The following is a 12,449-nucleotide window of genomic DNA, read 5'->3' on the forward strand; positions in this document are numbered from 1 at the left end:
AAATAAACAGCTCCAAACGGCTGCAGCACATTTTGGTGTGTGTGGATTGAGCATAGTCGAGTCACTTAGGCTGAACGCCAGTTTACACCCTGGTACAGGAGATCATGGGGCACAGGTTAGCCGGAGTAAACAACAGGGTTTTAGTACTGCCAAGGAAAAAGTTTCTCATCTATTTCCCAGATCCTAAATGCCATCTGCCAGGCCTTGTTCGAGCTGCCCTGGACCTTCTGCACACCATGAGGCTTTACTGTCCTCAGCACATTAGGGCTGTACCCTGGCCAACTCTTCCTCCTACCTCCTCATAACATCTCCACAGCCAAACATGCTGACTCCATAACCTGCAGACAAATCACTCTGTTTTACTAAAAAGAGCCTGTTCTGCAGCTTGCTTAGTCCTGGCATACATCTAGAATCACATCTGCTTGAAGGGCCACTTGCTCTGTCTTGGCTGGTGCTTGCAAGCAAGACCTTACTTCCACTGGGTGAAGAAGGAGAGAAGTGAACAGAAACCAAGTGGGCCTGGGCCCTGGGTCTCCTGTGCACAGCCAGATGCCCTTTGGGTGCCAAGTGTTCAGGCTGCTGGCACAGCCACGGCAGGGCCAGGCAAGGGTGGATGGGGAGGTTGCTGGCTCCCAGATGCATGTCACTGACTCTGGAGGAATGAGGCTGGAGATGGGATGTGACCGGGCTCAGGGTGAAACGGGCCCAGGTGCCCGAGGGCTTCTCTTCTCCCAAGCTGCCATGCTTCCTCCCTGCCCTCGCTCCAACTGAGCAGGAGCAAACTTCTCCTAAGGCAGAAAAACCCCATGAGCTTTCCCCCCCATCAGGAGGAGGGGAAGGTCCTGGGTGCCCTGCACAGCCGGCCAGCCTGCCCCCCACCCCGCGCAGCTGCCTGGCACGGCAGACAGACACACACAGGGCTCCCTGGGGGTGGCAGCGGATGGCGGGCAAACAGAGCTGCTTTGCGTGTCATGCAGTGGCAGCCTCGAGCACAGAAATACCTTCGTCTTCATCACCGTCATTATCCGCTAAGTCCTCGCCCTGTTTCTTAGCGCTGGCTCCTAGGGACCAAACATGAGGAGACAGAACAAAAAGGAAAAGAAAAGGAAATAAAAATAAAACAAAAAACAAAAAAAGAACACAAAAAAAAAAAAAGAGAATTCAAAAATAGCATGATAGCAGAGACAGCGGGGCTACGCCTGTGCCCCACAGCACTGCTGGCTACTCACACTGCACCTCTCCCAGAGCCAGGGCAGTGTCGGGCACAGGCAGGACTGCCCCAAGAGTGTGCCAGAATGCCACTTCACCCGGGCCCCTTCTCAGATCCTCCCTGGGGACGGCTGGGGTGGCAGGGAAGGCGCGAGTGGGGCTGTGACAGCATCCGCGCTGGTGGTGGATGAGCCTCTCAAAGCACTCCTCCTGCATCCCAGCCTGGCCCCCACCTGGTCATGCACCCTCAGCTCCAGGTAAGGCTCCCTCTCCTAGCAGCCATCTGGGAACAGGAGCCCTGCTCCCAGCTCTGCTGCCCCTGGGGACAAATGTCCTTTGCAGAGCCTCACACCAAGTGTTGCCTTGCATGGCCACTGACCACCAGGTAGGTTCTTGTCCCTCACCCCCACATGGTGTGTGGCTCCTTGTTGTGCCTGGCCACAAACCACTGGTACCACGGCATGAGACCACCACAGCACACAGGGATCCCTCATGGCATCTACTCCCCTGAGCTGTCTGGCTCCATCCTGCACCAACTCCCTCCTTACAAGACTAGTTCCATGTTTCACTGAGGGTTTCAAGGGCACCAATCAGCTTGACCTGACCAGGGCAGATTCCTAAACATATTAGTTTCTGTAACATCCTGAATGCCTTACAGATGTTCTGTGTCCCTTCACCAACCTGCAGTGCTGGGGCATGGGCCAGCCCAGCAGCCCCATGTGGAATGCTGCTGTGGATGGCTTGCAGTGAGCCTGGCACTCCCCAGACTGCAGCAGGAGTCAGGAGAGGTGGCCTGTGGGCTGGCAGGGAGCAGGGGTGCTGAAAAACCCGTGCCAAAAGCCCACTCCTCCAAAGGACTGCATGCCAATGTAGACACGAAGGCAAGAGGTGCCATCCCTGTGCTCTGGAGCTCTGAATTTCAGGAAGAGGCTGGGTGCTCTCATCCCTTAGAGCTGCAGACCAACACTTGCAAGTCCTCTGCTCCCTAATGCCTGCAACAAAAAGTCCCCCAGGTGATGGCGACCTCTGGGGAGACAGCAGGGTTTCTCCCAGGCAGGACTTACCCACACAGTGCCTGCACTGCCCAGTGACCTTCCCCTGAGACAAGGGGCTCTGACACCCTGCCGGGCACCCGGCTGATCCCAGGGCTCTACTGCCACCACCAACGGGCCCCATGGACGCTGCAAGGGCTTTCACAGCCCCCAGCAAAGCTCCCACAAGCAAGGGGCAAACCTGTGGCTGCATGGAACTACAGGGTTCCATGCACAAAACTGGTCAGAAAGACAAAATTCGGGAGCCGTGCTCACTGTCAGTCTGGGAGTGGCATTCTGCAGGTGACACGGGAGGTGGATAACAGAGATGGCAGCATGGAGTGGGGCAGGATTTGAATTTACAAGGAATCTGTGATGGGGGAGGAAGAGATCTGAAATGGCTGTGAGGTAGCCATGACCTGCTGGAGAAAGTCTGGTGGAGTAGCAACCGAAAACCTCGAAAAATCCAGCAGGTATGAAAAGTTTACAGAAGGCTGGGTCACATGAATGCTGGGAGCAGAGGCATCCCAACACAACAAAGACTACTGTGAGGTGGTGAGGTGGAACAGCAAGTCCCTCTCAGGCAGTCCTGGTGCTACAGGAGGCAGGATGAGAAGAAAACCTTTCTGGCAGAAGGGGCAGCAAAGCACTCAGAGAGGTGGCCTGAGGAGGTGTTTAAGACCAGGTGGGACACACTGCCAGAAGAGGTGAGGTAGAACTGCTCCTGCCAAGGGCAGGGATGTATCAGTTGTCTCCTGTGCTGTTCTGATTTTCCCCACCATGCTCCAGCCCTGCCCCCTCACCTCCTGCTTCACCACCCAGCCATCCTCTGAGCATCTCACATTGTTCTCCTCTTTTCACCCAACACCACCTCTATCCCTGTCATCTCTTGCCCCAGCATCTTCCTGCTGCATCCTTCCCACACTGCGTGCCCAGCCTGCCCCCAGCCACACACTTGGCCGGGCGTGTGCAGCCACTCAGCCTCTGCAGGAGGCTGCAAGCTTGACCTACTGTGTCTTTGTTAGGAAGAGCTGCAAGCCCAGAAAGCACTTAAATGACAAAGTACTCATGCAGTATTTGCTAACCAGTGCTATGCACCAACCTCTTGGTACTTCTAAGGGATAGGGATTTTTCTCTAATGAAGACCACAGCCAGTGAGCCTTGATCCACACTGTGCTTCAGAGTTGAGAAGCTGACCACAGGCAGCTGGAGATCATTTTCCACTCCCAAAGACCTTGGTGCTGTTAAAGCCCTGGGACTGGCCAGGCTGCAGCCCTCCAGCCTGGTCTCCTTCAGGGGACAAAAGTCTCTGTGCAGATGAGAATGGAGGAATTAGCTATGAGGACTTGTCAGGTTGTAAAGGAGGGCAGTGGACAACATCTCTGTGACCTGAGCAACTGTCCTAGCTGAGCAGGGAAGGACCCAGCTGGAGACTGCTGTCGCAGAGTTTAGGGATGGCTGGGACAAGCCTCCAGCAACCTGAGCTTCAGGCACCGCAGAAGAGGTGGCAGAAAGCAGCACTTGGGAAGCTAAGCAAAGCAGGAGTGCAGTGATGCAGGCCAGGGGAAGGGGAACAGCAGTGGCATGTGTGTGTGGCAGATGCAAAGCACAAGCCTCACCCATCAGCAGGAAGGTGCCAGGGTGGTTACAGCCAACACAGACTGTTGTGACCAAGTGGGCTTTTTGCCTCTTGCTGCAATGTTCACCTCCAGCACAACCCACCAATGCCCCACAGCTCATGAGAGCAATCACAGCTTCACTTCCCTCACCCAGTAACACCTTCCACTGGCTCCTGCCATGTTCAGGGACACCCAACCCAGGAGATCTTCCTCTGCTCTAAGAAACACCACCATGCAGAGCCCTGCAGCACCCACTCTCACGAGGATGGGTTTAAGCCTGTGGACTCACAGCTGGAAAAACTAAAAGGGCTCGTGGCTCTTATTCTCCTTACCCATCAAAAACACCCTCCACTAACCCAGGAGGTGAATGTCTGTCGTCTGCCACTTCACTTTAAGCTGACTGCAAAGTGACATTGTTCAGGCCGATAGGAAGGATGCATATGTTCTTATCGGAGGCACTAGGAAGATTTAAGTTCAAGTTCAATAAAAAAAAATCACTTTGCCTGAAACACGGGCATCCATGCTGGATTTATTCTATCTTAAGTAAACCATACCAACAGCACTGACACCAGTGCAAACAGAGATAAAGCAGGGTAAGGAGCCTCAGTTCTCAGAGCCTTCATTCTCAGCATGGTGTGGATAAGAGAAGAGCAGGAGCCTGAGATGACACCTTTCCAGTTCCAGATGTCTTTTCAGAGCACCCATAGGCAGCTCCAGCACCCTCTCCTCAGCGGGAGGAGAGGGCACCCACCCTGAAAAGCAGCCACGATGCTGCAGGGAGCAAGAGCCTCTGATGGCTACATGCACCCAAAGGTAGACCTGCTGCCAGCCACAGCATCTCAGCTGCCTCTCTGGTAGTGACAAAGAACAGGGTCAAGAACGGTGCAGCTGTTGAACCTGCTGCTGCACAACCCCACAGGCAGGGACAGCTCAGCTGGGACCTGTGTCTGAGGACCCTTCCAGCCATCAGCCCTTGCTCCAGGACTGCAGCACACCTTGGTGCTGCCCTGCCCCTCCCTGCCCTGGAATGATGCAGAGGAGTTATCTCCATCTCTGAGTGGATTCTATAAAAGCACTGCATCTTCTCACGCTCTGCTGCCTCCGGCAGCACAAACACCGACCCTCACCTTTGCAAATCGCTCCCCGGAGTGGAAGCGGAGCACCAGGGCGGTGGTCTGCCTACAGCCAGCTCTGCAAAGCAGCAGGCATTGAGGGGGCTGGGAAGAAGCTTCCAGCAAGGAAGCACTGCAGAACTTGTGCAGCTGTAGGGAAGCCTCAGCTGGTACTTGGACAAGTCAGCTTCTTGGAGAGCAGCAGAGAAGCTGCCGAAGTGCTTCCTGAGGCCAGGAGCTGCTGGGAGCTCCAGCCACCCTCACACGGCAGAGGAAGACGCTGGACCTGCACATTTGTCTCTGTAATGTCGCAGACTCTTCACAGTCCCAGCCAGAGAGATTTGGGCATTCACTAATGAAAACCAGGAAGAGCTGCTAAGTGCAGGGCAACCACATTTTTCCCATCCAAAAATGACATCTACCTCCTCATGCCCTGCAGCAAGGATTGCCCAGGCTGGTGAAGAAGGGAAGGAAAAACCATCTTGGCATCTACCACAGCCAAAACCAGGCTGGAAGTGTTGGCAGCACAAAGCATGGGGCAGAGCTGCATTTTGCACATAGGTACTGTACTCTCAGGGTGTGTGTGTGTGTGTGTGTGTGTGCGCGTGTGTGTGTATGGTATTTGGGTAGGCAGCACTATTTTTGCAGCAAAATCTGAGCCTCAAATGAGCCTCAGTGCTGTCAGCTCCCCTGGCACCATGCATGGCTAGCTGCTCTCAAAGCACTGCTGCCCTGTATTGCTACCAGAGAAGGGACCAATGTGTATGGAGGAGACTGGCATTTAGAAAATTTCCATATAGGAAATTACTGTGGACAACTGGGCACGGAAACAGGGATGTTTTTCTGTCCCAGAGATAAACAAGCATGACTGATAAATTCTCAGTCCTTTGTCTGCTCTGAAATACACAGAGCTTAGGGGTGGCAGAAGTCATGAAAATTCCAGTAAGGTGGGAGCTGAGGAATTTTCAACCACCAAAATACTGTTCTGTGAGAGAAGAGCTTATCACTGCTCATCTGTGGCCTTAGAAATAGTAATCATGATTATTCCAGAATGAGTCAATGTTCAAATGTTCAACCTGAGGAAATGAGCACTGAAGGTACATTACCCTCTTCCCAAGCATTACTAACCTAGGATACACAACGAGGAGTGTGGGAGCTTCTGTGTTTCATCACCAGTGACTCAATTAATTCAAGCCAACAGCTACCAGAGCCTGGCCAGAGCTGGAGGGAAGTGCCAGTGTCTGGGTGCTTTAATTCTTGGCACGCCACACCTGGATGTCCAAACGGCTGGCACTGGGGATCTGCTGGTCCATGAGTCAACAGAGGCCAGTGGGGGCAAAGGGAATGTCCCCCACCAGCTCCCTGGGAGGTGACCAGAGGCAACTGCAGATGGGCTGCAAAGAAACCCAGCCTGTGAGCGGAGCCAGCGGGGAGGGAAACCAGAAGATGAGCGCACCCAAGGTGTTTTGTCATGCTTTATATCATCCCCTTCTCTGGCAGTAACTTGGAGCCTGCTTCCCTGGCCCTGGCTGTAGGGCTGGGGGTGGCGGGGGTCTGCCAGCCCTGGCAGCCCTGGGAGGGCTGGGAGAGGAAGCGCTTTGAAGTGGCTGGTGATCACTGGCACAGCCGGCTCCGGAGGCAGCGTGCAGAGACTCCCTAATGCGCCAGCCCTTTCAGGGGCAGCCTTGGCACTCAGAGAGATGGCGTGTGAATAGCCAGGACAGCAACAGGAAAAGCAAAGCAAAGAAACCAAACAACAGAACTGGGGGAAATGGCTGGAAGGAAAGCGCTCCCCAAACCTCCAAGCCCAGCTGCACTGGCCCCACCAAACCCAGGGGTGCAGGGAGACAGAGGCTGGGATGCAGCGATGCTGCTGCTGCAGGATGCCCAGGACAGCAGCCCGTGCTGGCCAGGCGCCCTGTACTGAGCCTTTCAGAAGAGCTTGGCTGCCTGACCATCCACACGTTCATCTTTAGGATGCACAGAGCAGTCGGCTCTCCTTGCCTGCAAGGGAGCTGTGTGGAGGGACGGGTGAAGCATTGTGTTTGACACGGGACCGAGCCAGCTACCATTTGTACATCTCTACTCCCTTGTGCACGTCACTGGTTGGGAATACAGGATCATTTAGGGGCAAGTGGGGAAGGTCAGTAGAGGCAAGGCAAAGCAGATGTGTCTGAACTGGAGGTGCTCGGCTGCCCATGGGGCAGGGCTCAGGGAGGCTGCTGTGCCATGGGCTGGAGACCAAATCCTTACTGGCAGGACTGACACTGGCATGGGAGTGTGAGCAGTGGGGAGCAGTCTTGGCAGGCACAAGACTCAGGACAGAATCTGCAGTATTTACACAGCCAGGAGAGGCTTTATGCTTTTAACCAAGGAGCTCTGGATGCAAAATCATCAGGGATGCAATGGGGGAAAAGCTCAGCCCAGGATGGACTGCAGTCCCCCATCACACAGGTCCTTCCCTGAGCAGGTCCATACACCCCCCCAGTGGGGTAACCCAACCTAAAGGATGGATGCATTTCAGTGCTACCTGCCATCAGAGGCTACCCCTCATGCCCAGGGATGGGGAGGCTGTCAGTGCCAGTGGGATGAAGGTGGAAGTGCAGGCTCAGCCCAGGAGAAGCTGTTCTGAAAGGCCTGGAGCAACATGAGCATCCTCATGACCTGACCCCAGAGCTGTGCTCCCAGCTGGCTGGAGCATCCGTGGCGCTCCTCCCAGCGGGAAGCAGGGGGTGGCAAGGTGGGCTGCTTGGAGGGTCCACAGTCCGGGTGGCAGCACAGAGAGGTGCTGGAGGAGTGCTGCAGGCCAGGGGCCAGCCAGGCACCCTCTCACTCTCTCACTCTCTCTCTCTTTCCTCTCTGTGCCTCTCTGCCGGTCGGCTTGCTACATACCTCCTTTCCTACATATTTTCTTGTTGGGCTTTCGGGTGCATTCCTTGGAAATCCGTTTTACTGTAAAATGAATAAAAGACTACAAAATAACAGGAGGCTCCACTGATGGGAGTGGGCATGCAATCACAACCACGCTGCTACCCTCCCACCGCCCCTGGGACCGCGGGAGGTGGGGAAGGAGCGTCGCCATGGGAGGAAAACTCTGGGCCAGCCGTGCTGGGCGAAAAGGAAGGCATGATGCATTCCATGGGCCCCAGAGACAGAGGAGTGGAGCCAGCCAGCCTGGGAGAAGCCACTGACCCGCCAGGCTGCTCTGCTGTGTGCAGCAGACCCGCTGCGGGTCCCTTCCAGCCCGCTGAAAATCCCTGGGGTCTCCTGTTGCGGTGAGGCTGGGGCGGGCGTGCAGGCAGGCGCTGCCTCCTCTGCCCTCTACTTACAGTTCAGGTGGGATCCCCTACAAAGGAAAAGGTTAGACAAGGAGGCACCCAGCGCCGCTCAGCCTCACCCCAACAGGACCGTGCCCCGTGCATCCCCAGCACGCCAGGCTCATCGCTCTGCCGCTGTCCCACCGGCGGACGGAGCAGCAGCCAAGCGATGTGTCTGTCAGTGCACCCCAACCTCCCATCTGTACCAGGGCCCAGAAAAGGGCTCTGTGGTCCCTTTCTTGCTGGAGCATCTTCCCAGGGAGAGGCAGAGAGTGTTCCTCCCAGCCGCAGCCCACGCCCACAACTAGCGCATGGACCTGGGGAGGGTGGGAAGCAGGGAGGAAGGACGAATTCGAACCAACTCAAGACAGAACCTGGCACTCGGCGCCTGTGGGGAGCACAAATCAGCTGTCACTCTGTGGATCTGCGGTCAGAGAGTCGGATTCAGATTTAGCAATACAAGAGAGGAACCCGTGACGATGCCATGGAGGTGGAGGGGTGGGACCGGGAGGCGTGGAGGAGCAGTAGCACGCGAGACAGAGATGGCAGCTGAGGGCAAGAGGGCAAGCTGCGTGGCCAGAGAAAGCTTTCCACAAACAGACAGCATGCTGCAGGGTCCACAACCACATGCTTCAAACACAACACCCAGGTGAGACCAACCACTGCTGGGGAGGGGTGGAGTGACCCCCACCTCGCTCTCCTGCGGTCACCCCAGTGGGGACTCACCATCCTCCGTGGGGATGTAGATGTTGAGGTACAGACAGTCCTCGTTGGGGTCCTGGATGTACGTGGCCACAATATCCAAATTGGAGGTAAACCAGATGGGCAGCATGATCTCGGGAACGGCGTTGTGGATGTTCTGGGGGCAGACTGGTGAGAAGTGGGTAGCGTTCCTGATACCTGACCAGGATGGTGGTGGCTCAGGGGGCATAAATCTCTTCTCCCCGACGGGGGGAGCGGCATAAGGAACCCCCAGGTACTGGTCCACGGGCCCCAGGATCTCACTGGGCAATGGCACACGCACCCCTCGCAACTTCCCATAGTGTGTGTTGACAGTGGGCGAGTAGACCTGGCCCTCCATCTGCACAACCATCGAGGCAAAGCTCAGGAACCAGAGGGTGAGACGCAGGTCCCAGCTGGCCACCAGCTCAGGCACTTGGAGAACAGGGGGGAAGAGAGGGCTTCTCCAGAGTATCAGCCACATTGTCCGGGAGAAACAGCACCAACATCCAGGCCTGAAGCTCCTGGGGCGAGGTCTCAGAGCACCCCCATCACACCAAGCCTCCAATTTGCCCACCAGGAACAGACGGAGCAGAAGAGACAGGAGTCAGGAGTGTGCAGCCCAGCCACACCTTCTGCTGGGTGAGTCGGGAGCACGGATGCAGGGAGATGTGGCACCAGCTCCTCACAGCCTCCCAGCTGCCTGCTGCTGCCTGCCTGCCAGCGTCCCAGCCCGGAGGTGACTGCTGATACTGTGGAGAGATGGAGGGAATTAACAGCAGACTTGCTCTGGAAGAGTTGATGACCTGCAGAAGAAGCCAGGATCTCTGGCTGAGCCTCCCACCCATGGGTCCTCATTGGTTTTGCCACCACCCAGGCAGGTGGCTCTGTGAGCAAGCAAAAGTGGGCTGAACAAGAAGAGCATGTGCAGACACACACATGATCTGCCCATGCCTGCAGAGCCTGTCCCCAGTGCTCAGGGGCTGCCCAGAGTATGGGTGCCAAGATAAGCAGACAGTGCTATGTCCCTCCCCATAAGGAGCCCGTTGGACAGCACTAGTGCCAAGCACAGCCCCTGCACAAGACCCCGCTGGCACCTCTCCTCTCCTGGCTGAGCCGGAGCTGCCTGTGTTCTCACACCACGCAGCCCGTGCTCCTTGCCTGGGCTTCAGCACAGCACTGCTCCCCTCATACAGCAGCAAACTCGACCCACATGTCCTAGCCAGGCACCCATCTCGCCCTCCAACACAGTCCCCATCAGCTTCCCCCTCCACTGGCCAAAGCAGTGAGATCCCAGGCAGGACCCGGGTGCCGGGCGGGCAGGAGGGGAACAGCCAGAGCGCCTGTGGGCATCTGCCCTCCCTCCCAGCCGCTCCGTGGCCCGGCAAGGCCGGGGAGGCAGAGCTCGGCTCCCACGTCCCGCCTGGGCTGGCAGCATCAGGAGGAGCAGCTGGGGCAGCCCCCGTGGCGCCCGCGGGGAAGGGAGGGCACTGCAGATGGGGACCCGCGGATGTGTGTCAGCGCGCAGAGCTCCTGTGCCAGCGAGCCCTCGCTGGAGGCTCTGTGGATTCTCAGTGCTCTGCCTTTCACCTTCCAGCACCGCCTGGCGCATTTAGGGCTTATGTAAGTGCCCCCCGCCTCGGCTGCCCCCGCCGGCACCGCTGCTCCCGGGGGACCCGGGCACGGGGAGCCGCGGGGGCCGCACCTGCCCGGCGTTCTCCTCAACCCGGCCGGGCGAGAGCAGAGGCAGCCGCCGGCCGGCTCCGCTCCTCGGCCGGCGGATCTTCAGCCGGCTCCCCGCGGAAAGGCGGTGGTGGCTCAGGGGATGCGCACTCGTCCTGTCTCAGCCACAGGTCCTCACCCTGGGAGAGGCGGCAGCGGTGGCGAGCCACCTCCGTTCTGCCCCAGGGCATCCTGACATCCTGACATCCCCCACCCCGTAGATCTCCTCCAGGCTCAGAGGGGAGCAGAGCTGCTTTGAAATTATTGGAGCACAAAATAAGGGCTGTATGCAGATGGGAGTCTGCAGCTCTGGTGGAGGTTCAGTTGGGCAGGGATTCCACAAATAGAGAACACCTCATCCAATGAGGAAAATTCGCAGGAAAAAAACCCCACCACCACAAAAAAAAACCAACCAACAAACAAACAAACAAACAAAACCACAAAAAACAAACAAACAAACCAAAACCAAAACCAAAAAAAACCCTCCCAGACAGACAAACAGAAACCCAGAAAAAATCCCACCCAAACAAAACACAACCAAAAACCCCCAGAGGTGTCTCAAATCTGTACTGCACATGTGCAGGCAACTCACTGCTGGTCATTAAGGAAATGGGCCCATGCTGTGCCTGCCCTCCTGATACGCCCAAAGAACTTGGCAGCCTCAGGGTAACACAGTAAATAGAAACATCTCAGAAAATCATGTTACTGCGTTCAGCCCACCCAAGCAGCAAGACCTCACAGGGCTGGGCATGTAGGCACCTCTCCAGAGCCTGCCAAGGGAATGCAGGTAATGCCAGACAAGGGAGGACAGTACATCTCTGCACATCACTCCCTTTCACCTCCTCCTGCCCCACCATGCAGCGACAGAAACACACCAGCAGGAGCACGACACTGCTGCGTTATCTCCCAAACAGATGCCAAAGCCTAAGAAATAAAACCTGAGTCAAGGGCCAGAAAAACAGCTGAGGCACCCAGAGACCCCAAGCTCAGTTCTGCCCATCACTGCTGGAGCTGCCTCTGCAGCACAGTGCCTTGGCTGCCCTGTTCTTCCTGCAGCTCTGGAAGAAAACCATCATTCATCTCATATTCCTTGCCGCAATGCTCCTCCCTCAGCAGAGAACTGACCTTTGCCTAACAGCGACATCCCAGGGGTGTAGTGCTGGCCTGGGACCCCCCCAAAGCTGTATTCCCAAGCAGGATCTCAAAGGTGCTTCAGACCCATCACTCTGCCTGACACTGCTGGAAAGCAAACTGCCCAGTGTAAATCTTCTGCTTAGGTTCCTTCAGGTACCACAGGTTAGGATAAAGCTAATTATTAATGACTGTCTTATCTAATTCGTATGGCTGGAAGCTACAGGCAGCTTCCAATCTTTATGATCGTGCATCCAGTGCTCCCTGCAGAGCCATTTCAACTGATCCGTCATCATTTTCTGTCTGCAGGAACACCACAGCCCTGCCAGTGGTGGTTCATCAGCTGATTTCCCAGCTCCAGAGCTTCCTCATGGCTGCAGCCACTTGCTGCCATGGGCGCTGCTGCTCCACCAACTCCTCCAGGAAAGCAATTTCACGGCACCAGGCAGTGCCACTACACAGCTACCCAGTCACAGGGCTGAATTCACAACCCACTTTGCATCCATGGAGCTTCCGCACGCCCACTGTAACCATCCTGTCCTGACACAATGAGGAATCTCTTTTTACAAAGCACAGCCAAAAAACAGC

At 56.3% G+C, this 12,449-nt stretch overlaps 1 protein-coding gene across 4 annotated transcripts in view; it reads right to left on the reverse strand.

Annotated features, from left to right (window-relative positions):
* NLGN3 (neuroligin 3) overlaps window positions 1–12,449 on the reverse strand; it is a 38,128-nt gene that overhangs the window by 10,450 nt on the left and 15,229 nt on the right. Inside the window, exons 2-4 of one of the 4 annotated variants that reach the window (XM_068205327.1) lie at window positions 9,015–9,760; window positions 7,864–7,923; window positions 1,002–1,061 (exon numbers count right to left, since the gene is read on the reverse strand). In XM_068205327.1, coding sequence (XP_068061428.1) covers window positions 1,002–1,061; window positions 7,864–7,923; window positions 9,015–9,492 — 598 coding nt within the window. In that variant the 5' untranslated portion in view covers window positions 9,493–9,760. The remainder of the gene's footprint in view (window positions 1–1,001; window positions 1,062–7,863; window positions 7,924–9,014; window positions 9,761–12,449) is intronic. The other 3 variants (XM_068205328.1, XM_068205329.1, XM_068205331.1) reach the window with 3 other exon arrangements.

Source organism: Anomalospiza imberbis, chromosome 14 (genome assembly GCF_031753505.1).
Source record: "Anomalospiza imberbis isolate Cuckoo-Finch-1a 21T00152 chromosome 14, ASM3175350v1, whole genome shotgun sequence".
NCBI lineage: Eukaryota > Metazoa > Chordata > Aves > Passeriformes > Viduidae > Anomalospiza > Anomalospiza imberbis.